The sequence below is a fragment of the Talpa occidentalis genome, unplaced genomic scaffold (assembly GCF_014898055.3).
Source record: "Talpa occidentalis isolate TD23 unplaced genomic scaffold, MPIMG_talOcc4v2.1 talOcc4.7, whole genome shotgun sequence".
NCBI classification, from domain to species: Eukaryota; Metazoa; Chordata; class Mammalia; order Eulipotyphla; family Talpidae; genus Talpa; species Talpa occidentalis.
In genome coordinates, this window is record NW_023605083.1 from 56129979 (window position 1) to 56152861 (window position 22883).

General features: G+C 37.6%; 1 protein-coding gene across 1 annotated transcript in view; it reads right to left on the reverse strand.

Annotated features, from left to right (window-relative positions):
* Positions 1 to 22883, reverse strand: part of GRIN3A (glutamate ionotropic receptor NMDA type subunit 3A) — a 150894-nt gene that overhangs the window by 76639 nt on the left and 51372 nt on the right. The window contains exon 3 of the mRNA XM_037492876.1: positions 3148 to 4195. Coding sequence (XP_037348773.1) covers positions 3148 to 4195 — 1048 coding nt within the window. The remainder of the gene's footprint in view (positions 1 to 3147; positions 4196 to 22883) is intronic.

The window sequence follows — 22883 nt, forward strand, 5'->3', positions numbered from 1 at the left end:
TAGGAACAAATGAATGGCCTGGTGTAGTTTAGTTTCTTTCACTTCACTTCAAACTCCAATTTCAGTGTCTTGTTTGCCTTGATGTTCTGACCCCATCCCCAAGTCTTCAAGGCCAGCTTTCATTATATGAATTCCTATGTTTTATTGGACAGCCACATGCTGTTATATGAAGATCAATAAAGGCTTTTTTTTATTATTTTAGGAAATGCTTATAATTTCCTACTAGGAAGTGAATAAAGTGCCATTTGCTTTAATATTTCTGGCTAAAGTGTGCGCTTGCCTTCACAGCAAGAGCTATTTAATTTTTAATATTTACTTGAATGTTCACTAGCACAGTTTTTCTAAAGCAAGACCATCATTTGCCTAGACCAAAATGACACTAGCTTCCTACTCCTTTAAGGAGCTGACATTTAAAAAAACATATATTAGAGACACCAGGCTAAAGGGGGCATTTTACATGAGATGCTAGAAAAGAACTATAAAACCCATTAAAAGCAGCAAATGGCTCATTTTGAATGATGATGTATTTTTTCAACTGAGCCAATTCAACTTTATGAGGGAGGAGGGGGGCTTTATTTTTCATAGAAAAATAAATATGTGAAGTGATTTTCTTGTCTTATATCTCAGTAGGTCAGATGTCAATGACTAGAAGGTTCTAAGAATATCCAGGTCTACTCCTTGACCATAGACCCAGTTGAAGACCTTATTGGATAAAAATAATACTGCAATTTCTATCCACCTGTCAATCCCAAAATGCTAAGAGAAAATGACTTTGGAGGATGAGGCAATAGGTGCTGTTTCCCTCTCTACTCTATTTTCTGCATCACCTATAGCGAAAGGTGCCCTTTTTATGTCACAGAAATACCCATATAAGTTCTATTAAATATGTCACCCATAAATTCTTGCTTTCATGGTTCATGCTTCGAGAGCATGGATCCTGCTTTCCAGAAGAGTCAGTGGGAGGCCATGAAAAGCTACATTTATTACTTACAGTGTAAAATAAATTATTCTGGAAAAAATACGTTAGTTAAGTGAGGATGGAAGCATCTTGAATTTCATTTGTCCCGTAGCTCAGTCCCCATCCTTTGGGGCTATCTGCAGGAGCAGCCAGCAACATGATTATGTCTTCCCTCTGACCCCAGCAGAAAAAAGCCAACCTGCCTTGGCTGTGGCAACATGTAGTGAATCACAAATTGCACAGCCTTTGCTTGTAACTCTAGCTCTGATTCAAAGTGGTTAGTTGATGCCAGTGGAACTCAGCTCTGAAATGATGATCAACTGTCTACACTCTTAATAATCCTATTCATTGTTTTTGATAGAGAGCTAACATGCTAAACTATGATGATTTAGAAGAAAAGTAGAGCCATTGCATTTATTGTAAGTTATTGGACATCACAGTTAACAGATACTTGTGGAGGCAGGCTTCAATTGACTCCTGGACTGTGTATAAATGCAGATCACAAATCTTACTTTCTAAGTCAGTAAGTTTCATTCAAACTCCTTTCCCATGAATACATTTTGTAAGTGGTATTTAGATTCCAAGATTAATACAAAAAAGTCACAGTCAAAATTTGGGACTACAAACAAACTATTTACTCAGAGTAAGAAAATACTGTATCATAGTTTATGATTGTCACAGTATAATCAGGTGGCATATTTATGCTATAGAATTTATTTGTGTTCCCTGAATTCCAACTCATAACCTGAAATCCAGAGTGTTCATTAAAAATCAATATAAATCTTTGCCTCATCCACAAGCTCTTGTTCATTCAGATTTTTCATAAAGTTCTTGTCACTGATCAGGAGGCTTGCAGTATATGTATTACATTTCTTATGTTCATTTGTTGACAAAGCAGACTTTATACTGCAATTCAAGCTATGTGATTTCTCTAAAACTACTAATAGGTCTCTGGGATATTCCATCATTCATCATTTACTAAAGACAGTTACAAATGTCCTATTTGTTGATGCTTTATGAAATTAATTTTAAATGTGAATGTGCAATAAAAATTTATAGAAAATGACTAAATGCCTTGATGCCTGCTGTGAAAGCAGGTAATGGAAGGCATAATGTATGTTTCACCATTTGGAATGTTCAGTTTAGCTCAGGTTGCATTAAACATGGTGTTTCTTGGCTATGCTGGCTAAGTTACAGCTGTCTCCAGTCTCTGTTAGATGTGCCCTACACATCAGAATACATGTCTGCTCTGGAACTGGATTCTGCTCCCAATCAGTACTGAAATCCTGCCTCGAGCTCCATACCAATTGCCCTGACAGCCCCATCCTCTCTATTCCCACCAGGTTGGAACAGCATCTCCATACCTCCAATCACTGAAAGAGGTTTTATTTCAATCCAGAGAAAACACAGAAACATGGCTACCCTTACTCCTATCACTACCACTCCTACCACCTACTCCTTTACCTGAGCTCACCCTCCCTCTCTCTCCCTTCTGCCCTGAGACAGAAAGGTCAGATATTTCCTAGACAACAACCTCCTAAGAGGCAGCTTAGAAGAGACACAGGTTTCTTACAAAAACTCAGACATTGCAAAGTTGCTGTTGGCATTCTCTACCTCTTTCCTTACTCTATGAGCATGAGAATCTTGTTCTTAGCTAACCTTGTCATCTTACTTCACTATTCCTTGTTCATCACCCATTGAGTTCTTTAGCATCAGACTTTGGGTACTATGATAAAATGGTAGTTCCTTCCATTCTGTTATTTTTTAATGGTGAAAAAATGATTATTACTTAAAATATGAATCCTACTATTTACTTCCATTAATTCCCAAGATAAGTAATTAGTCCACTTTTGAAGTCTACTTTGGGTAAAACTACTTCCTAAGACTTTCCTGATAGCCATCTTGTTAAATAACACAAAGAAAATGGCACTGATAGATGTTTCTACTAAAAAGACTTTCCATGCATTTCCTAAGATCCTTCACTTTTTTTTGTTTCAGTTAATGAAGTAATGAAATATTTAGTTCAGCCAGGCAAATTGAAAGCCTTTTGGACTAGTCCCTGTCCCTATAGATAACTGAGAAAGCAATCTTCTGTTAGATGACAGACCAATGACACCACAGCACAAGATACAACACACAGAGCTATTACAGACAGGCAAAGAGAAAGCTAGCATAAAAGGAAGCATTACCTTGGGGTCATGTATTCCAGAAAGCTCTTCATAGATCTTCTCACCCACCATGACAGCAGCCAAGTTAGCCGTGTATGTAGAAAGGCAAAACATACAGAAAATGGCCCAAAGGTTCATTAGAAACCTTCCTGTCCAGCATTTTGGGGGTTTGATGGCTGATGTTCTACCAAACAAAAGGGCATAACAGACATTCAAGGCTGAAGAGAAGGAGAAGACTTTGCTTCTATTTCGCCCCTTGGGAGTCATACCAAAGGGGCTCTTCCATTCATACAGAGTGAGGAAGATGGCAGTGATATGCAGAGCCACAAAAATCCCCAGCCACATTGTCCAGTGGAGTGGCCACATGAAGGCTCCAATGGGAGCTGCTGTGTCTCGGGTCCTCACTAAGATGCCCAAGCTGGTAGAGAAAAAAGGACTGGTGAAATCTATCACCTGGCTTCGTGCAGTATTGATGCTGAAGGAAGTGACTGCCATGTGGGCTGTCCCACTCAGGAGATCACCCACTAGCCCAGTCCAATGCCCATTTTTCCAGGCTCCATACTTTCCATCCCCAACAATATAGAGGTCAAAGTCAAAGTTCATGTCTTCTGCTAGCTTTTCTAGCAGATCAATGCAGTATCCATAGCAACACTTCTTGAATTGGATGGGAACTGTATCATTAGTGCTGTGGAGGCTACTAAAAAGGCTGTCCAATATGGAAGAATCATTAGTCATGGGGTCTAGACAGAGTTGGCCAGCAGGACACAAGCCTTCATCATCGACTTCTCGTGTGAAGACAAAGGGATGCTCAATCAGGGTAACCACTCTCAAATGTAGCTTACTTGGGTGCTGGAAGTGGGTTTTGTGCCTTTGGGCCTGCTCTGGCCATATACCATAGTCCATGACAATCTTCCCATCCTGCCAGCTGCCCAAGCGGGTCCACATTGGATTTCCCATGGGGTCATGTTGCAGATTCCAGATGAAAAAGTTGTTTTCTGAGCTGATGATAGTGGAGCCTTTTACTCTGATGGAACCACTGAGCCCTCTGAAAGTGGTGTTGGCTAGAAACCTGGCAAAGAGGAGCAAAGGCAAAAAGTAAGAAAGCGAGGTGAGGCCAAAGTCAGAAAGCAGTGCTCATCTTTGTTTCTCACTCTGAATAATAAGAAACTCTAATTTTTATTTTAAAAAGCATCGCTTATAATTTCTGCAAGAATTAGTAAGATGGGGGCCTCCCCAGTGGTGCAGCGGTTGAGCGCTGGGTTGCGAAGCTGCCCGCAGCCTCTGCAGCACTGGTTCGATCCCCGGCTGCCGGGTGAGTGTCCCACATGGTGTGCAGACCTCTCCCACCACCCGCTGCTCCCCTCAGCAGTGTACTTCGTCAGTCTGCCTGCTCTGCTCCCCACTCTGGCTCTGGTGAATTCTCTCACCCTCCCGCACTTCTGACTGTACCCAGTGCTTGTATAAATAAATAAATAAATAAACAAACAAATAAATAAATAAACAAAAAAATTTTTAAAAATTAAAAAAAAAGAATTAGTTAAATGGATTCTTTCTAGAAGAATCTTTTTTCATTGAGTGAATGAAATCTCACCTCAGGTTCTAATGCCAGGGTTGGGTGCTTGACTTTTGCTAGGTCTTGCTCCAAATGTTTTTATTCCTAGTTAAAGGACATGTTACTTTTTTCTATTGTAAACTGTTAATTATATATTTCCATAATATTCCAAGTTATGGAGGTCTTCAACATGTCTTATTTCCATTGTTTACGACATCTGATTGCAACTACATTAGCTCAATAAATATTTTATTTTTTGTTGCAAGGGGTAAGTTTTAATTAGTATGCATATACTTTCATAATTGCTCAAAAATTGCATTCATAACTATAGAAAACAGCCAAATCTTGTTAACAGTGTTGCTCTTTGTAGAGTAGAAACAATCAACATATCTTTCCTCATGAGGCCAGTCAAAGCAGCATGTTGGATATCATCCATGGAACAAAGGAAACGATGATAAATAGATTCACAGTTCTCTGGATGGCCTCAGGCTACCCTCCCTCTAAGTCATTAGAGAAAAACAATTGGCTCTGACTCTAGAGAGAGCTCCTGCCAGAAGTCAAAGAAAGGAAAATTACCAACTGGATGATACCAACTGAGTCCTGATGAACCAGATCACTGTCAGTATATGTTTTGATATGGATGAGATAGGAAAATGTTTGGTCAGACCCATCTTTCTGGGTCTGGCAAGAAAAGACAATAAGAGCTAGCATGCAAGCTTGTGACACTTCTATATTCTTAATTATGACCGTACGTGAGAATAGAAGTCCATACTTTGATTTCGGTACACCTGTGTTTGAATATTGGTCCAGACGTCCACTAACCTTGTCCTTGGGCAATTTACTGCTGCGGAAGCTTCAATTTTGTCATAAGTAAAATGGAAAAAATAATACTTCTTCCATTACAGTGGTTAAAAATAATGCACATAAAGCATGGATCACACCTTGTGACACAGAACAAATATTTCAGAGATGATAGCTGCTATTTAATTCCATTGAAGTTTTTTTTTTTTTTTTAATCAGTGCTGCCTTCAGGACACAAATTCTTTTAATAGAACTTTTCTTGTTGGAGATACTAGTACTGCATTATGTTAAATGCATAGATAGTTCTTAAGACACATTTTGAACGAATAGAATTACTTTGAAATGTGAAATGTAACAAGATTTTTTTTTGTGGAATAAGATGCAAATCTAGGCTCAGCAAAACACATTCATCCACTGCCAGTCACAAACATTACGGGGTAATTTACACATGGAAATACAAGAAGTAAAAAGTTGTGCTGCCACAGAGGGATATAGAAAAATCAGAAAGTGTGAGGAATGTACTAATTTTCATTAGTGATTTAAATGTAAATCATATTTGAAGATGCTGCTATCACTAAATGTGATGAAACTGTTCATTTTGGCAAATTGCAAGTAATGGTAATTATTCATGTAAGCACTTCCCACTGGGACTGTACTACTTAAAGTGAATTCTATTTTGCAACAAGCAACGCCGTCTCAGTTATCTTCTACTTGAAACGATTTTCTGTTTCTTTCAAGAAGCAGGGAGCCAAATCGTTAAAACATACAGATCAATCAATTGATAATCACCAGGTACCATAAGAGAAGAGTGGCACAATTGTATTTCTGAAGAGTGACCTGCTTTTGGATATTTTAACACACACACAACACACACACAGCCATAAACTAGGGAATAAAATGGTTAGTAGTAAATAGGTTAATTTCAGTTGGACATTTTAGTGATCAGGAAAGTAAAATTGTAGGAAGAAGATCCCTCATTATTTTAAGAATATTTGCGACTTAACAATGATTATAGACATTTCATAGCATGGACCCTTGAAAGACTACCACCAAATAAACATGTACTTAGAATATCTCAGAAAAGAAGTCACTAGGAGTCTTCAGAAATCTTTCCGTGATGATATATTACTCCTTCATTCCAGTAAAAAACATTCCTCATTCCTCATTATTGGTTTTAAATAGCATCAAGATGACCTTGACTGAAGGACAATGTTCAGATATATTTGAGTCATTCATTGTCACCAAAATGCAAATCAATCAGGAGGTCTAGATGGCTTCAATTTTCCCAGACCAGAAAATTCAGGACGTGTTTCATTAGATTATTAGCACCGACATTTGAGTCTCAGAGAATGCCCACTTCTAATAGATTGTTTCTATTTCATTTTCATAGCTAGGGTGAATAATCTCATTGATAGCTTTTAACTATAGCTGCCTTTGCTATGTGTTCTTTGTGATGTAATAACAATGGTCGCAAAGTTTAAATGCCCACTGTAGAAGTTACAAGATGACAAGTTTGAAATCTTGTTTTTGCTTAAATCCAATTCTACCATGTTCTTCTTGGGACCATGCTTGGATGAACAAGAAAAAGAAGTAGCAGGAATAATTTTATTGGCAAGATAAATGGATACAAATGCAGGCACTGTTCTTAGCATGATTACAGAGATGAAATACATACTTAATGTTCTTAGTGTTTAAAGTTTAGTAATGGGGAGAATTAAAAGTGAACAGGCACTTTAAACCAGGTTAAAAGTGTCAGGACAGGCGTAAACTTGGGTGTCTCTGAGCAGAGAGCAAACCTTCACATTCTACTCCAGGAGTGACAAGGAAGGCTTTTCAGAAAAAGTGGTACTGGAACTAAATTTTGAAGGAATTAGTTAGCCAATAAAATAATCTGGGGAGCATGTGGTCAAACCAGGGAGATGCATGTGTGAAAGTCAGAGATAGAAAGTGCAAGCCACATGATGATAAGCAGTGACAAATAAGATATCTGATTTCTGCTAAGAAATAGCCTACTAGCTCTATAGGAAATAATTTGGAAGGAGGAAGGACTGAGCACAGGTTCACGAGTGAGAAATAGAGTCCATTCATCCTTCTGTTCATCCTCTCTCCCCTCTCAGCTTATTTCATAAAGGGATTAAGGCAATAAGGGCTAAGGTAAGAGCAGTAGAAGTGGAGAGAAGATGGTATAATCAAGAAAGATAGTCTTGGGCCTTCCTGGTGGTGCAAAGGGTTAACATGCAGCCTGTGAAGCTGTCCACAGCCTCTGCAGTGCAAGTTCGATCCCCAGCCGGCCAGGGAGCAACCCACATGGTACAGCAGACTTCTCCTGTTTCACCTGCTGCTCCCCTCAGCAGTGTACTTCAGTCGATCTACTTGTTTTGTTCCCTGCTCTGTCTCTGGTGAATCCTCTCACCCCCCACACCTCTGGCCTGTACCCCAGCTCTTGTATGCATAAATATAAAAAAACTTTAAAAAAAGGAAAAAGAAATACATAGTCTCCAGAAAGAAAAGCAGTGATTTTGAGAGTGCCAGATGCACAGATTAATATTTAGTTCCCAAGCCACACAAAGAATGTGTGAAACTTGGCTTGATTGAAAGTCATGTAAATAAGAGCTGGAATATTTAGTTTGATTGTCAGGTCAAAGTAAACCCATAGAGCAATGTATATGAAAAGGACAAATACAATGTATTTGTAACCTTAAATTATTTTAATAGGAATTTAAAGCCTGTGCCAATCACACGGACCGAGAATATCAGCATGTGCTGTGCCAATCGTACTACAGCTCCAGCCTAGATAGGAACTCTGAAGAAAGCTTCCAGATTCAGGAACTTTATGGGGAAAGGTAAAAGGGTAGAGTTGGAGCATAAAACAGGGGGTGCTAAACACAGCCATCTTACTGGAGAGCAAGGTAGAAAAATAGGAGAAAATAATAAAGGAAAAGCAGATTACAACTAGACTAGAGATGATTCACATATCTATTTTATAAGACTGGCTTCAATTTAATAGGAAAAAGGCAACCATAAAGATTTCTGATCAGGGTAATAATGAAGCTGGAAGTCTGCATTAATAATGTTGACCTGGGAACAGGCAAAATTTATGTAGGAAGAGATATTGACCAGGAGACCATCTGTAATAGAAGAAAATTATAATAGCTTGTTATGAATGACAAAGGCCTGCCTCTCACTCTATGAATGAGAACCTAGTTTGGACTGAGTTGCATGTATGAGTGTTTAACAAAGCAATGCGAGGGTATACCTTTTATTTTTTTAATCAGTAAACCTCCCAAGACATCACTCTGTTTGAAACTAGAAAGCTTATTAGTTAATTTGCATTGAAGTAACTTATTACTTTAGTAATAAATCTCCATTAGGTCACTAATTAAGAATCTATGTTGATTTGTCTAGGAGCTGAGATAAAATTTATACTTTGCAAATCATGTAAGAAAATATTTTTATGATGCATACAGTAAGAGCAAGGGCATGTTTAATATACTTAAGATATATTTTATTTTATTTATTTTTTTTAAAGATTTATTTTATTTTATATTTATTTATTTATACAAGCACTGGGTACAGTCAGAAGCGCGGGAGGGTGAGAGAATTCACCAGAGCCAGAACGGGGAGCAGAGCAGGCAGAAGGACCGAAGTACACTGCTGAGGGGAGCAGCGGGTGGCAGGAGATGTCTGCGCGCCATGTGGGACCCTCCTCCGGAGGCCAGGGAGCAGCCGGGGATCGAACCGGCACTGCAGAGGCTGTGGGCAGCTTCGCAACCCAGCGCTCAACCACTGCGCCACTGGAGAGGCCCTTAAGATATATTTTAGAAGCCCCATTGTATACAAAACTTGACATACTAATTAAAGAATTTTCTTTTTCAGTTAAGACTAGTCAGCTGACCACATATCTGAGGCTTACAGCAAGAGAGAGCGAGGGAGGGGGCTCAAAAGGGTGATCATCTAGAGCTCAGCAATGAAGTCTGGACTGGAGATACAAATTTGGGAGCCATAACCGTCTACACAATATTTAAGGAGATGACATAGTGAGTAATTGTAGATAAAAAGAAGTCCAAGGGATAAGTTTGCAGCACTCCAACATTTGGAGCTGGTACAGGTGAGGAAGAAGTAGCAAAAACAGCTGAGAAATCATTGGAGATGTAGGCAAAAAGTCAGCTGTGCTGTATTCTAGTCAAGTTAAAAAGATGTTTTAAGGAGGGAACAATGAGCGATTGTGTCAAATGCTTCCAGCAGATCAAGTATGTAGAAAACTGAGGATTGACGACAGCTTTTATAAACATGCAGGCCACTGGTGACTTGACTAGAGTAATTTCAGTGAAGTGCTGGAGCCTAATGTGGACATTCAAGGGGAGAATGAGAAGAGAGAAGCTGGAGTTTACTCTTTACTAGGTCATGCTGTAAAGAGGAGGAGAAAATGGGATAATGGTGGAGGGGAAAAAAAAAATCAAGTAAATGAGTCTATGTGTATGTATGTCCTAGATAGATAGATAGATAGATAGATAGACATATAGACAGATAGCTGGACAGACAGATAGAGAGACAGACAGGGGTGTGCATATAGGCTGATGGAAATGATCCAGTAAAAATAGAAAGATTGTTGATGTGGCAGAAACAAGGGAGAATTCCTGGGCCTGCCCCTGTGCTCCAGGTGTTGCTCTTGGTACACAGAGGAGTGTGGACATGAGAGAAGGCAGAGAGAACGTAGGGCCCAGAAACAAGCAGGAGGGTGGATGTGGAAAAGAAATTGTGTGAGTTCTCTTTATTGCTTAATTCATTGAGAGTATTTAGAAAGTAAATTATAGCTCTTACTGTCTCCCTCTATAATTCATTTGAGAGGAGTTTTATTATCTTATTTCCAAAATGGGACAGAAGATTTCTCAATAGCAAAGGACTTCATATGAAATGTTTTTTTTTTTTAAAGGATTTCTTTTTTTTTTTTTAAAGATTTATTTATTTATTCATACAAGCACTGGTTACAGTCAAAAGCGCGGGAGGGTGAGAGAATTCACCAGAGCCAGAGCAGGGAACAGAACAGGCAGAAGGACCGAAGTACACTGCTGAGGGGAGCAGCGGGTAGCAGGAGGGGTCTGTGCGCCATGTGGGACCCTCCTTGGCCGGGGAGCAGCCGGGGATAGAACCGGTGCTGCAGAGGCTGAGGGCAGCTTCACAACCCAGCACTCAACTGCTGTGCCACCGGAGAACCCCTTCATATGAAATGTTTTAGATCAGTATCAAGTGAAGGATTTAAGTATGGTACGTTCACTTATTAAAACGTGCTGTTTAAGAGAAACCCCACCAACTGGGAGAACATTTTTGCACCCAACACTAATGATAAAGGACTGATCACAAAAATCTGCAAAGAGCTGATGAGACTCAGCAACAACAAAGAAAATAATCCAGTCAAAAAATGGGCAGAAGAGCTAAAAAGAAACTTCTCTGAAGAGGAAATGCAAATGGCCAACAGACATATGAAAAAATGTTCAACATCACTTGTCATCAGGGAAATGCAAATCAAAACTACCATGAGATACCATCTCACACCAGTGAGAATGGCACATATTAAAAAAACTAGCAACAACAAATGTTGGCGAGGATGTGGAGAAAAAGGAACTCTTGTGCACTGTTGGTGGGAGTGCAAACTGGTCCAACCACTATGGAGAGCTGTGTGGAGATTTCTGGACCTACTAAACATAGAGCTTCCATATGATCCAGCAATTCCACTCCTAGGTATTTACCCAAAGGACACAGAAACATCAATTCCAAAGAGCACCTGCACTCCTATGTTTATAGCAGCACTGTTTACAATAGCTAAGCTTTGGAAACAGCCCAAATGCCCAAAAATAGATGACTGGATCAAGAAGATGTGGTACATATATACCATGGAATATTACTCAGCATTCAAAAAAGATAAACACATGCAATTTGCAGCTACATGGATGGCACTGGAAGGGATCATGCTCAGCGAAATAAGCCAAAAAGAAAAAGAAAAATACCGGATGGTCTCACTCATAGCAGGAATCTAGAAAACTTAAATAAGGGACCAGGAAAATGAATATAAGAAAGTGAAAATCAAAATCAACAAAAAACTATGAACCAGAGACACTTTTTGGGGGTGGGGGGCGGGAGGGGAAGGATTGGGGTCAGAATGGGGCATTTGCAATTGTATGGGGGAATATAAAAATAAAATTTAATATTTAAAAAAAAAAAAAAAAAGATTGTTATAATATAAAAAACTTTACCAAAACATTTAACAAAAATTACCTCAGACTCCAGGTGTCAGATAAGAAAGTTTCTACATCAGAAGACTATGGGTATTTTGGTGGTAGGTGTGGTGCAGTAACATACATCTGAAGGGGTATGAACCTTTAACTCCAAATCACATACAGTGATGTAAACTAAAATTACCTCAATTAAAAAATACTACATTAAAAATAAAAAAATTAAAAAATAAAAAAAACAAAAAAAAAAAATAAAAAAAAAAATAAAACGTGCTGTTTAAGTGTATAGCTTGTTTGGGGTGTTAGAATAGTATCACTTTGGGTAAATATTTGATGGACTAATTTAAGTGAGTATACACTCCCTGCAGAACCTTAACCATGTTATCTTTATGTATGGGATTAAATTACATTAATCATGTACTACTTTTACTTTTAAAAAAACTCACTCTACAATTTATTCAAGTTAGATTAAAAAACCTCCACTTACCAACAGTAGTGTCATGTGCTGAAAGATTTTAAGACCTGCGCTGCTTGTGAAATTTTACTGTTTTTTATATTTATTGTAAATATCTTTTCTTGCTTCTGAATGAGTCCTGTAAAAATCCCGTCTTTCTATTCTCCATTTGTCCATCTATGTTTTGTTTAAATGCTTTTCATACTCAAAGTCTTCTTCCATGCCCAGCTGTTCAAAAGTCACATATTTAGTTCTACTTTGATTTTTTCCCACTGATCAACTGTTTCTACATCTACTTTTCTTATTTTTTAAATTTCTTTTAAATAGCCCTCTTCTATCACTCCACTTCCCATGGAAGTCTTCTATTAATCATATCTGTACATGGGAATATCTATTTTACTCTGTGAAGCCTTAAAAATGTATTTTTCCCTTTAGGAACTTTCTCAGTATCATTAAAATAATCTATATCCTCACTCTCTTATATCTTGAAAAATGAGATGAATCCCTTTAACCAGGATGATCTCATCATTTAATATTTTCTCCCTGGGGAATGAGAGATGTGTTCATCTTCTATAAAGCTCTATAAAATTTTTTCACCTCTGAGAACTTATTTTGATTTTTTGCCTTTGCCTGATTAGAAATATTTGGCTATATATTATTGCTAGTGACATTCTCTCCAACTCCCCCCACAGAACTACCTAACTCCCATCAGTTTTACTTGCTCCTATACACTGAACCTAAATATTTATTTCTTGGTCACTTTTAATTTACTCTAGATCTAATGACAGTAGATATGTTGTAGAAAAGTCCAATAAAATCCTTTTGGTATGAGACAAAGGAATATTCTTTTTGTTTGTTTTTGTTTTTTTTTTTATATTTTTTGGATATTAATATAGGATTTATTCTCTCAAGGCACTTTTTTCATTTTTTTCTTTTAACATTTATCATTTTTTACATTTTTTAGACAATATTTGCTTCCCCCCACCCTCTCAGATTGAGTCCCCATAGAATCTCCTTCCCCAAGGCACCCATGCACCATCACCACAGTCCCCTGTGCTCCCCCCTCCCTCCCTCTCATCCCTCTCCCTCCTTCTCCCCTGCACGATGTCTCTGGTTTACAATTGTCTGTTTTTGCTCTGTTGTGTTTTGTACTGTTATTATTTTTTTTACACCGATGTCTTATTTGGTTCCCCTGTATTCCTGTTATAAGTGAAACCATCTGATATTTTTCTTTTTCCTTTTGGCTTATTTTACTGAGCATAATTCCTTCTAGCTCCATCCCCATGTTGCTAGGAACAAGACAAGGATGTCCTCTCTCACTACTGCTCTTCAATATAATACTGGAAGTCCTAGCCAGGGCAATAAGACAAGAGAAAGACATACAAGGAATCCACATAGGGAAAGAAGAAGTCAAACTATCACCATTTGCAGACGATATGATAATATACATAGAGAACCCTAAAAACTCCACAGGAAAAGTACTCAAAATAATCAACCAGTTCTGTTTTTTTTTTTTTTTTTTTTTTTTTTTTTTTACATTTTAAAAGGACAGGCTTATTAGGAAAAGGAGAAAGAATAAAAGAGAGGCACCTGTGTAGTCACAGGGGGGTAGAAGACTAAAGGAATGTTCTTAATTTCCCAATCTTTTTTCAGGGAGGAGAGGAGAGAGTTGGAGATCCACAGATGTTCAGAAATTCCATCATTTCTTCATGTGATTCCTATCTACAGCCATGGAACAAATCTTTCAATCAAAACTCCTATCTTCCCAAATCCTACATCCCCCTGCTCTTTGGCATTCAAAGCCCCAAACAATTTTCTTTGGATAGTCTTATGCCTTTTGGAAAACTTCTACACAATCCTGATCTTTTGCAACCAACGTAGACCTACTCCAGCTGTCTGCAGTATCAGCTCTTCCTATTTTATGTTTGTATTTTAATTCATGCTTGTGGTTTTCTTAATTCTTCAACACCATTCCCTAATCCCTCTTATTATCTAAATTATTCCCATTATCTGTTTTTTTCCCTTAGACTCTAGATTTTCTCCTTCAAGTATTCTAACAGCTTCTGACATGCTAGTTAATGGATGTTTATCTCATTCTTTCAATGCTCTTTCTTTTATTTTTCTGAATTTTCCCTTCTCCTTTCTTCCTCTCTTTGCCCCTTTTTCTACTAGTGGACTTTGTAAAAAAGAAATGCCAGTATCCTGTCCTGTTAAGAAGAGATCTAGTCTTAAGCCAGTGGTTGACCATCTTCAATTAATTATTATTTTGTCACTCTAGACTCCCTTTGTGACCCTCTGAAATCCATCTATTTACAATTCTTTATTTCTTTATTTCACCATCTCTCCCTGTTCTAAAGTAATTGAGAATTTTTGCCTATTTACATGACCAGTATTAGTAGTTCAGCTTTCACTTCATGGCCCATTTTATTGAAGCTGTCTCCTGTGGTATTCACCTCCTTTATGTAATAACATGAACTTGCTGTCTTAGCCACAGAGTTCACCCATGGTCCAATTCTGTCAGAAGACTTTACTTTGATTTTGTCCTCCATACATGGGCCAGCTCTTCAAACTCAACATCAAAGAAGACTTGAAGAGCTACTTATAAAACACTCCCTGACTGTCTTTTCTTAGCCTCCTTTGTACCCTCAAGTATAAGTATTTGACACTTGATTAATTCCATCTTTAACTTTTTAGTTTGAAAGGTCCTCAAAGGCATGAATTTTGACACTCTTCACATCTCCAGAGCAGTCTCTTCCACAGAGCTGCTGTTAGGAATGGACAAATCCTCCCATCCCCACTGCTCTGCTTCAGCAGTTCAGTAGAGCAGGTTATCACAGAGTCATCTTTGAATCTTAGACACAGCATAGTGCTTGGCCAAAGCAACAGCTCAGGAATGTTTGTGGCATAAATGCAATTAAACACATGTCTTCTGCTCAAATCCAACCTGTATCTCTTAAAGAGTATGGCATCACTTGCCAGAGAATGGGGTTCAATCACCAAGGAGATATTTGCATTTGCAATTTAGAGGTTATTCAAAGCATTAAAATTCCAATACATTTCCCCATGGATAGTATCAAAAATAGGAATTAGTTTGATGAGAAATCTCCCTGATAAGGAATTTAACAGGAGTTGGAAATGGCTTAATTTCAGTCTTCAGAGCAGAGGGCCCCACACGTTGTAATTGTTGATTGCATCATCTTTTAAAACAACTTACAAAGTTCATCTTTTAAACAGATTTCTATCAGGAATGCATGACAACAATTGAATTGCACATTAAATGTACATATGTGCATAGATAGGATTCCTTGGGTCTGTGTTTCTCCAGTGTTTACAAAATTCAGTTACTTGCAAGTGAAACTATACAGTAGAACTATACTGTTCTTTACATTTCCCCCAAGAGGTAAAGATACTGATTATTGTGATTGGGTCACAAAAATTTTTTTTTTCTGTTTTCTTACATTGTTGTTCATTTTTGTACAATATTTGATTTCTCCCATCATATGTAGTCCCCATAATTCTCTCACCACCATAGTGACCATCACCATAGTCCCTTGTGTTCTTCCCTTCCTTGTTGTATGCCCTAGATCTATGATTTGCCTGCAAGTTTTGTCTTTTTCCTGATCCTTTGTTTGGTTTCCCTTATTCCCCCATAATTGAGACTATCAGATATTTTTCTTTTTTTTTTCTGACTGATTTTGCTTAGCATAGTTCCTTTTAGCTCTATCCATGTTGCTGAAAATGGTATGAGTTTATCTTTTCTGATTGCTGAGTAATATTCCATATTGTATATATACCACATCTTCTTGATATACTCAACTGTTTTGGGGCACATAGGTTGTTTCCATATCTGAGCTGTTGTAAATAGTGTGCAATTATCATAGGAGTAGAGGTTTCCCTTCGAATTAATGTTTTTGTGTCCTTGGGTCACAAAATATTCAATACATAGTTTGGGCTGTTTCACTCTAGGTGTGTGTTGGGGGGGGGTCACCATATCGAGACATTGGGCACATGGATGGAGTGGTGTCTGCTTTCCACATCTGTGTGGCATAGCTATTAAACTCTTCTCTTTTTCTGTCACATGATAGTTGGAGCTGTTTTATATCCCAAGGTGTTTCCCATACCTTTGCTTTTTGGCATGAGCCCTGACTCTTCTCCACAGTCATGACTTGTGCTTACCCCTTGGATTGTTTCAGGTTACTTTGTGGAATACCCCCACTTAATTCATTTCAGCTTCAGACCTGGCTCCAGCGTTATTTCAGGTGCTGCTATCCCTTCCAGCATCACCTTCACGTAGCTGTGACAGTGGAATATCACACAGTATTTACCGCTCATCTGAAAGGTTATAGGGTCTAGGGAGTAAAGTGACCCCAACAGATGGATCTGGGGCCTCCCTGGTGGTGCAAAGGGGTTAAGCACCACACTATGAAGCAATCCACAGCCTCTGCAGCACGAGTTCGATCCCTGGCCGGCCAGGGAGAAACCTACATGGTGCAGCAGACCTCTCCTGTTGCGCCCGACGCTCCCCTCAGCAGTGTATTTCGTCAGTCTGCCTGTTCTGTTCTCCACTCTGTCTCTGGTGAGTCCTCTCACCCCCCGCATCTCTGGCCTGTACCGCAGCTCTTGTATGCATAAATAAATAAATCTTTAAAAAAAAAAGAGATGGATCTGGAATTCAGAGTAGAGCTGCATTGCCTTTTATCATTTCATATTTTCAAATTATGTGGTTGATAAATACAAAGTAAAAAAGTCAACAAAGCCTAGCATTTCCTCTCAGGCAAATAAAAGCTTGGAATTCTCCTCATTTGGAAAAATTTCACAGTTTAAAACCTGCTGGGTGCTAGATCAAGCAAATTTGAGCTTATCAAAAGAAGATACTGAGGGAATGTTCATGTTCTCATGTTCTTAGCTGAGTCCCCTAAAATTTAGAGGACTTTAAGACTCAGCTCATAGCATGACATAAATGACATGGAGGGAGGAGCAAGGTCAAAGAATTTCAGTCAAATTAGTGTAGTAACATGGGTTTCTATTGGAAAAAACCGGAAACATGGACCTTAAGGGTTGTTCCCTAAGATTCATGGCATTAAGACATGTGATTTCTAGAATGCCTGACTCCTTAGTTGCCTTAGCAAAGAAAGTTAACCTAGGAGTAAAAGGTGGACATACTAAGCCTCTCCAAACCATTGGTTCTTCTTGGGGATCTGTGGAGCCAGTGCTACCAGCATGGAAACTCTGGCTTCCATGTTCACTGCAACTGCATTTCTTTTAGGTACTTGTTGAGACATATGGGCTAACTAGTTTGGCTTAGCAGAGGTTGTGAGGACAAGAATGCTTGCAAGTGGGTAATCGTGCCTCCTGATTTATATAGTTTTTGGCTGGAAGAAAATTTCAGTGTTCTTTGGTTACAGAGGAATGGGATCCTGATTAAGGAAGGTTTACATCATGTCTGAGAGAGTCAGGAATGTGGATTTAGATGAATTAGTTTAAATATTTCCCTATAAAGTACTAGCTGAATGACTTGAAGCACACAGCTTAACTTTTCAAGTTAGGAATTCTAATAGTTAAGGAAATGAAAGCTTCCAGAGATTACTACGACCTTTGATAGGGTCACAATATGGGTGATGGTGAATGGGAATATCACAAAATTAGAATTGTCTCATGCAGGTTTTCAGTGTCCAGGAATGCACTGGGGACCAGCATCAATTTATACCTTGGGGTTTTTTTAAATGAATTTTTGTTTTAGCCTCTTTTTCAGAAGCAAAACTGGTGCCCTACAATACCTGGCATACAGTAGGTACAAAAATCATTAAATAAAGCAACATTTACTAGTAACGAAAGGCCAGTGACTCTTGGCATTGCTTCACTCTGTAAGCATAAAGGTGAACATAGCTTGGAGCAGAATCTCGAGCATGTTAGAATATTCTTTAGCGACAATTGAGCAAGAATCGAGCAATACCAGCTAATGCCAAAGGTTAGTCACTGAGAGAATGGGCTTTCTACCAAAGAAGAATGATAGCTAACCAGCAAGTCAAAGGAAATGGAAATAAATGAGATAATTCAAGGAGCATATTCTCTCCTGTTAGGAGAAGAGAAGAAAGAGGTTTAAGTTTCCAGAGAATAAGACCTTTATCTTCTATTCTTTGTGTTCTCAGCATTAGACAAGGGCTTAATTTAATATTCGTTAGCTTCAATAGATGTTATGAATGAATCAATGAATTAATCACTGCCTACTTGATACAGAATTAAATTGCAGAAACTGTTCAAAGAAGAAAAACAAGATTCCATATTTTTTTTTAGTCCTCAGTACACAGCAAGTTTATTAAGGAAAGGAAAAAAAAAAGAAAGAGATCCCTGCATAAAGACAGGGGGGCAGAGGGCTGCCTCCATAGTCAGTTTTTAAAAATCATGACAGCTATGATTAATTACCCAAAGGTTGTGGGACTTTTTCAAACAGGGGGACAAGGTGTCTAGTAGAGTCTAGAATCTTAGAATTCTTAAAGAAAGAGCTGGATGAGATTATGCTCAGTGAAATCAGCCAGAAGGAAAAAGAAAAATATCAGATGGTTTCACTTATAGGAAGGATATAGGGAAACCAAGTAAGGGATTAAGAACAGTGATGTAAAATAAATAAATAAATAAATAAATAAATAAATAAATAAATAAATTTAAAAAAAAAGAAAGAAAGAGTAACTACCTTAGCCGGCTGAATACACAGGGATCTATTTCTCCATCGATAGTGGATTCATTCATATCCCAATGCCTTCAGATGGGCGGATCCTAACCCCAGGAACAGCAGCTATGTCTTCAAATTACTAATTTACTTTTACAAGAATCTGTTGTTCAAAATGCAGTAAGGTAGTAAATGTGGGTAAGACTAAAACCAATTTTTGAAAATACAAACCATTTTTATACTCTAACAGTTTTAGAAATTACTTTCATTTCATGGCTTTTATGTTGTTTTATTTCATTTGGTTAATTTGTTACAGGATTATGATTTTATAAATATGTCATGGCTAATGTTCTGCCATTCAACTGACATCCACTATGCATATAAAATGCAAGCTCCTTAGCCTGGCATACCAACCCTGTGTGGCATGCTATTAAACAAACTATTTTCCAGAATCAGGCCAAATCCTCTTCATCTTCAATATATGTACCAAATGTATTAAATTTCTCTTACAGTTCTTTGTGAATTTGCATATGTCATTCTTCTGGTTGTGAATTTGCTGCAAGTAGAAAATTCCTGTTCATTTAATAAGATCCCATTTCAGTGTTTCTCCATCAGCAAGTGTCAGAGAAGAGTGCATTATGTGTACCTGAACACAATTCTATTTTTAAGAATCATTATCCCATTGCTTTATAACCATTTTCTTATAATTTGACTCAAGTATTAGGCTGTCAGTTCCAAAGTGGCAGAATGCACTTTTGTCTACCGACCTATTTAGTTCAACAAATAGCCACTGGCTCCATACAACCCCCCACATGTGGTTCTTTATGGAGTTGTAACAAATAACACATCAGATAATATAACCCCAAATAATTTATATTTAATAAAACAACTTGAAAGTAAACTGTTCAAGATCATGCTGTGAACTTGGTTTTGTCTGCATTTATGATGGACATTATTCTGTCATTGAGAAGTGGGAAGAACAAAATCCTTTATACCTTTAATTACCTCTATGTAGTCTGCCATGAGAAATGATTTTCGTAGTCTAAAAGCCAATGCTGAAAAAGCCATGTTTTGGTGCTTTCATTAACATTTTAAAATGTTAACAATTCTGTCAGCCCAAACTGAAAATTACTACGAGAAATGAAAGCTTGCATAACTCTGACACTCACTATTCATGGCTCATTATCCTCATGACTTTCAATACACAGTGAGGAAGTGGGGTCAGTCTCACAAAATTTAGGAACAATTAAGAAAATTACTGTATGCAGATGTGACTTATGGGCTGAGAATAACGAACTTTCTAAAAGACCATATTCAACAAAATAAATAAGGATCACGAAAAATCCACAGATGTTTTACAGCTTAAGGCAGCTCTTTAGTTATTCATCATAGAAACTTCTTCCAGGTTTTTGGCTCACTTTCCTTGACCCTTTCCTGAATACTTTGAAACTTTCTCTTTGACTGTATTCCTCAGGGAGGTTAAGAAGTCCCAGGCACATTTCCTGAAATTCTTTGAGTTCAATCTCAAAAACATCCATGGAAATGAAAACACTGTCACTGACCCTTATCCATTGTGAATTGCTGCTGTGCCACAAAGCTCACATTTTTCTTTTTCAAATTTCAAAGTTTGTGGAATAAACATGTGGAAATAGCCAGCCCTGAGGGCAGAGGTTATCTACTAAACCAGCATTCATCGAAAAAACAAAGTGCAAAAAAATCTAGATGGTAGGTAGCTAGGTAACTTAAAAAATAAAATTTCAATTTAAAAATAAAATTTTAAGTTAATTTAAATTAAAAAATAAATTTTTAATTTAATTTAGTTGTCAACCACCAATTTTTCTTCTATAGCAATAAATGACATAGGATGGAACTAAAAAGTTTCTTTTTTTTTGTTGTTAATTTCAGTTCATGTCTAATAAGTAACTGCTATATGCTAAGCATTAAATTGAGCTGAATAATAGTGTCTCTACTTAATAGAATTTATACATGAGCTCAATGTCAGATGCATAGACAATGATGATGGAATGAGCTAAGTACCATCATATAATTTCATGTATGAAGTGCGATAGGATCCTTGTTAAAGCAGGCACAGAATTTTAATATAAATTAAACCTTGGAGAGTCAGGAAAATCAGTTTGATCTTGATAAAATGAATCCCTGAGGTACAGACAGCTCAAGTCAATGACTCTTTCTCCCTATAGTTTCTAAGCAGTTTTAGGGTTGAAACAGAATCATTTTTATTGTGGTCTCCATTTTACATGAGGCAGAAAGACACTAAATAACAACACAGTTTTCACAAGGGGTTATCCTGTCTTCTGTTTATGATTGTCCTTCCAAAATAATGACCACTAGAATTTTTAAATAAAGCCATTGCTTGTCTTTTTTGCTGTGAGGGAGAATGTTTCCTCTCCTAGATAAAATCCTGAACCTCAATTATGTGCTAATTCAAAAACAGATTAAATCTGACTAGTGACTATAAAACAGAACATGCACAGACTTTAATCTTGGGGAAATTCAAATGCAATGTAGGAAAAATGGCAATTTCTAAGGATAGAATATCTAATTTTATCATTCATATGTGAATCCTAATATATGAATCTTGAATTATTTTACTAACAACGTCCTTTAGGGAGGGCATAGGTCATGCTTAGCCTTTAACCTGCCATATATTTTAGCATGCCGACTTGCACATGATAGGTAGTTAATCCATATATGCAAAATTAACTGTAAAATGCTTTAGACCTCCACCTTTCATCAAATATTTTAAAAGGCAAGACACTAAGATATAACCTGTGTTCTCTAATATAGTCAGATGTCAGTGTTCCAGGAGAACCTTAAGTGGGGCTTAGAGTAGCTTTAAGCATTTACTCTAAAACAGCAATAATTCTCTGACTGGCCTTTCTGACAATAGGTGGTCCTTTTCAGAAAAATTTAAGTCTCTAGTAAATATAATTTAATAATATTTTCCGTTTCCTGTGAATCATGAAAATTCTATACAATGGGTTATTCTTTAACTTAAATACACTTTTTCATTTTATATTCTGAGCCAGATTGAATGAGGAACTAGAGCAGAAAGGTAAATTAAAAACTGCACATGCATAACTAGCAACAACAAATGTTGGCAAGGATGTGGAGAAAAAGGAACACTCCTGCACTGCTGGTGGGAGTGTAAACTGGTCCAACCACTATGGAAAGCTGTGTGGAGATTTCTTGACCTACTAAACATAGAGCTTCCACATGATCCAGCAATTCCACTCCTAGGTATTTACCCAAATGACACAGAAACAGTAATTCCAAAGGGTACCTGCACGCCTATGTTCATAGCAGCACTATTTACAATAGCTAAGCTATGGAAACAACCCAAATGCCCAAAAACAGATGACTGGATCAACAAGATGTGGTACATATACACAATGGAATATTACTCAGCAGTCAAAAAAGATAAACACATGCAGTTTGCAGCAACATGGATGGTGCTGGAAGGGATCATGCTCAGCAAAATAAGTCAGAAAGAAAAAGAAAAATACCGATGGTTTCACTCATAGCAGGAATTAAGAAAACCTAAATAAGAGACCAGAAAAAAGACTAATCAATACAAAGTGAAAATCAAAATCAATAAGCAACTATAAACCAGAGATACACTACGGGGTGGGGGGGGTGTAGGAGGGAGAAAGAGGCGGCGAAAGGAAGGACTAGAGTCAAAATAAGGTGGGGTGTGCAATTATATGGGGAATATAACCAAAATGAAAATGCATACATTGTGCAAAGAAGAAAAAAGATGTAAGAATTATATAAAATTAAATATTTAAATATTTAAATAAAATTTAAATATTTAAATAAAAAAACCTGCACATGCATGTGCGTGCGCGCGCGTGCACACACACACACCCCAATTCTCCATGGAACTCTTTTCTGTCTGTCTACATACCTCCCTACCTATCATTTATCACAAGTCCATGGAGAGTAGGATCTACTATTATATACATTTTACATACATGCATATAGGGGATAAGAAATGAATCCTCAGAGAAATTAAATAACTTGACCAGATGA